This window comes from Triticum urartu, chromosome 3A, assembly GCF_056163025.1.
Source record: "Triticum urartu cultivar PI428250 chromosome 3A, HENAU_Tu73, whole genome shotgun sequence".
Lineage (NCBI taxonomy): Eukaryota > Viridiplantae > Streptophyta > Magnoliopsida > Poales > Poaceae > Triticum > Triticum urartu.
The window spans coordinates 627862908-627867259 of record NC_141875.1 but is presented as its reverse complement, the minus strand read 5'-3'; the positions used below and the strand labels follow the sequence as shown (position 1 = coordinate 627867259).

At 44.4% G+C, this 4352-nt stretch overlaps 1 protein-coding gene across 1 annotated transcript; it reads left to right on the top strand.

The window, feature by feature from the left end:
- Window positions 1-857: 857 nt before the first annotated feature.
- Window positions 858-3549, top strand: LOC125545534 (noroxomaritidine/norcraugsodine reductase). Its single transcript, XM_048709521.2, has 5 exons — window positions 858-958; window positions 1056-1263; window positions 1731-1956; window positions 2501-2607; window positions 3038-3549. Exons 1-5 carry the CDS (start codon window positions 873-875, stop codon window positions 3200-3202), a joined length of 792 nt encoding a protein of 263 aa, XP_048565478.1. The 5' UTR covers window positions 858-872; the 3' UTR covers window positions 3203-3549.
- The last annotated feature ends 803 nt before the right edge of the window (window positions 3550-4352 follow it).

Sequence of the window (4352 nt, the reverse complement as noted above, 5' to 3'; positions counted from 1 at the left end):
ATCTAACACTAAAACATGTGGCTAGACACATTCGCATTTAGCCAAATCTAAGACAAAAATTTTGAGACAAATGGAGTTGTAATAAACAAATTCAAAAAGAAAAAGAAAAAACCTTTTTTTGTGAAGTTTGGACACTCCAGAAGCTCACGGCAAAAATCCGAAGACGAGTTCACTACTAGTTTAGACAAACAAGGATTTTGGGACGAAGGGAGTAGTAAATAAATTTCAAAAAAGAACTTTTTTTACAAGATGCTCATGTGCATGATGCCGGTGGAAAATTCGATGAAGGTTGAACATTCGAGAAGCTCGTGGGAAAAAAACGACAAGATGAGTTCACTGCCTGACGCGTACAGAGCTTTTTTGTTTTTGTTTTTGAGACAATCCTGTAGAGAGCTAGTACTTCGCTGCCTGACGATGTGGCCCGGCCCACATATATGACAACAACGCATTGGTGGCTTAAGTGCAGCTCCAAAATGGAGCGTGATGTGCCCCTCAAAAAAAGAAAATGGAGCGTGATGTGAACGTGATAGGACGACGCGTACACTGCCTGGACTTATCGTGTTATCCTCTGCGTTCTGCGAGGTACTAGGTACCAGTGCCGCAGTGCGTGCCAGTGTGTGGTTGTGGGCCTTGTGGCGTGCGTACAGTAGGCAAATACGTACGTACGACTGGACACTCTGCTCTGCTTGTGGAACATGCGTCTCAGCCAGACAGCCACACACAGGGTCTACGTTACGTGTGGGGCGAGTGCACTCTCGCTACGTACGGCCCTAGTCGACTTACGAGGATATCTTCTTGCTACTCCACGACACAAGGTATCAGAACACGCGCACACGCACACGCACCCGCACCCGCACCTGAGAGAGAGAGAGATGGCGGCCGGTGGCATGAGCAGGGAGGCGAGGTGGAGCCTGGCCGGCGCGACGGCGCTCGTCACCGGCGGCAGCAAAGGGATCGGGTGCGCAATTCTATATAACCTTCTTACGTACACACACGCTATGTACACGTATACTCATGTGCTTCTGTGCATCATGGTGTCGATCGATGCAACGCAGCCACGCGATCGTGGAGGAGCTGGCGGGGCACGGGGCGCGGGTACACACGTGCGCCCGGAGCGCGGCGGAGCTGGAGGAGTGCCGCCGCCGGTGGGAGGCCAGGGGCCTCCCGGTCACCGTCTCCGTCTGCGACGTCTCCCTGCGCGCACAGAGGGAGCAGCTCGTGGAGACGGTCAAGCAAGTCTTTGACGCCAAGCTCGACATACTGGTAACTAATAATAACTACATGGACTTGTACTTGGCCCTCTTTCTGAGAGTACTTACAATAGGAGTAACATAGATAGATGGTAAAATCACATATCTCTAGGCAAAATAGATGGAGAATGTGACGAGTAATTAATGAGAAAATATAAGTATGTGATAACATAGTTAGTTACTGCAACATCAAATATACCAAGACAAGATGAGTCTACAACCTAATAAATAAAATGTTATATGACACCACACATATGTTATTCCAAGATAGTAATATAGAGTAGTAACATATGCTAATCTTACTACGCATGACTAGTCTAAAATCTCCAGAGTTCGTATGTTCAACCTGATTAAGTTTAGATTGAGATCAGGCCAGCCGTCCAGAGACTGCAATTGGGCTCTAAAATTCCACCCAATCCAAAGAGGTTCATATAGGTTTTACACTTTACGGGGCTGACCATTCCTACTGTACATATTCAGGTGAACAACGCGGCGCAGGCTCTTGCCAAGGCGGCCGTGGAGTGCACATCGGAGGAGTACACGCACCTCATGTCGACCAACCTAGAGCCGTGCTTCCACCTCAGCAAGCTCACGCACCCCTTGCTCCTCGGGGCCTCCATCGCCGGAGGAGGTAGCATCGTCAACATATCCTCCATTGGGGGCACGCTTGGGTTCCCGGGCTACGCACTTTACGGTATCACAAAAGGTAGTATGCGCTATTCCCTCCAGTTTTCCTACTTCTGAAATTCCAGTACTATTATTATCTCGATAAATAGTCGGAGGGATACTTCAAAATTACATCATCCATCCATGTTAAAAATGAAACTTTGAAATGATGACAGTTTAAAAAATAGTGGGTTAATTCGTACTTTAAAGATCCTGTCAATGTCCAAAACAGAGGTCATGTTTTCATTTAATATATTTGTAAGGTCCAAAAAATGAATGTTGTATTTCTCGATACAAATTCACATGCATGATTTTAGGTGTTCAATCTCAATATTTCTAGATACCAACAGTCAATTGATTATTTTGAAAATTTGAGTCTTTGCATGCCTCATACGATGATGTTCTTTCGAGACGACCGCACTACAACATTTTAACTATCCAATCTAACTATTTGTGAAAATAAATACTCAAAGAAGCTCTAATTGAAGGTGCTCATCGCCATAACCACAACTTGATCCAAATTTCAACTTAGGCATAAAACTCACATATGTTTTTTGCCTCTAATTTTACCGCCTGACATGCAGGAGGGATCAACCAGCTCACGCGGAGCCTTGCTACCGAGTGGGCCCAGAACAAAGTTCGAGTGAATTGCGTTGCCCCGGGCGTGACCAAGAGTGACATGTTAAACAGTGTATGCACCAGCCGTGTCTTTTTAAAAGTACATTAAAGAAAATACACAATCAGAACTATTTAACCAAATTAGTTATGAGTTATGACCTTTTTACGTGTATAGTACTACCTCCGTCTAAGTTAATAAGTCATTCGCATAGTTCTAGGTCATCGGTTTGAGAAATTAAATATATGTTGTATGTCATGAAAAGTATATCACTAGATTTCTACACGGATGTAGTTTCTAAATATATATTTTTTGTTACATATAACACATATTTAATTTCTCAAATCGATGATTTAGAACTACGCGAATGACTTATTCATCTAGACGGAGGTAGTATTGGTGATTAGAGACGACGAGTTCGCAGAATCCTACTACACAACTCTTTAGTATCGGTTTTTCTAAGAAACTAATAATTTGGAGAACTGATCATTTGTGTGTGGAACAGGTCGCACCCGACATTTTAGAGAAGGAGTTGGCGAAGGTTCCGATGCGGCGGGTAGGTGAGCCAGAGGACGTGGCTGCAGTGGTGTCATTCCTCTGCATGCCAGCGGCATCCTTCGTCACTGGGCAGGTCATCACCGTCGATGGTGGTCGAACAATTAGTGCCTAGTTAATTAACGGCACCTCACCGATAAAATCGTGTGCATGTTGATCAATTTATAAAGTAGCCGGTGAGTACTACCTCCGTCCCGTTAGCTTGAAAAACGTTCTTATATTATGAGACAAAAGGAGGAGTTAGCAAGGACCTGAGTGTTGTCCGCTAGTATAATTATTTTGCTACATTTTTGATTTGTTTTTAGTTTTTATTGTATTTCTAAAGTAGATTTGCGTATTTAACTAGCCAAGCAAGCGTGGCCGCACCCATGATGCATGATCTTGGATGCTGGCATTGCCGTTATTGTGCCTTGTGTACTTTTGTTGTACAAGTTATAAAGATGTGTACATTTTGGAACCGAACCGATATAGAGCACCATATAGTGGTGATATTCATCACATAGAGTGAAGCCTCTTAATTATTGATCTTTGGTATAATACATATAATTAATTCTTTTTCCCTAAACTTAAAAGGTAATTAACCATGGCACAATTGAACACAACTATTGGATCTTAACAGGGGTATTCAATTTTGCCCCGGATACGCACCTACATATATATGGTTCACATAACTATTAAACCATAAAGAGGCATATAATCAAGGACAAATCTTTGAATTGTCATGCCAAAAAAAAAGAAAAAAATTCTCCATGGGAAAGCTTAAACGCTGTCCTTGCCACAAGACCATCCAATGCATAAAAGCTTCCTATGCCCTTACTGTAGGAGCACCCAGTCGCCCAAAAGATTTAAATTATTACTACCACCATGCTAAAGAATTACGCGCAACGACGAAAATAAAATATCTAATGATTTCGTCTGATTCAAATCCCCCAACACCAATGCCCAAACCAACAACCGGATTCGGACAAACAGGAGGTCGCGAGCATCCCAGGCCGGTAGGGAAGACCGATGAATGAGGGAGAGGACCGCCATCTTCAAATCAGGTCGAAGGGCAAACCCAAGATCGAGCTCCATGCTCTTCGTCATCACGCCACCCGGCGGCCATAAATGGCGCACACCAGCATTCCATGCCAATCCCCATCGTGGGGAAGGAGGCGCGTGCCCCAATATGACCGATCAAGTACCGAACGCACGGCACCTCCGAGTTCTGCACACGTTCAACTCGATGACGTCCCTCGAACTCTGATCCAGCCGAGTGTTGAGGG

Excerpts from the sequence above, each read along its gene's own strand:
- LOC125545534 (XM_048709521.2), top strand. The coding sequence starts at position 873 with ATGGCGGCCGGTGGCATGAGCAGGGAGGCGAGGTGGAGCCTGGCCGGC. Across the intron at positions 1,957-2,500 it reads ACTTTACGGTATCACAAAAG|GAGGGATCAACCAGCTCACG; the intron begins GTAGTATGCGCT and ends CCTGACATGCAG. Across the intron at positions 2,608-3,037 it reads AGAGTGACATGTTAAACAGT|GTCGCACCCGACATTTTAGA; the intron begins GTATGCACCAGC and ends TGTGTGGAACAG.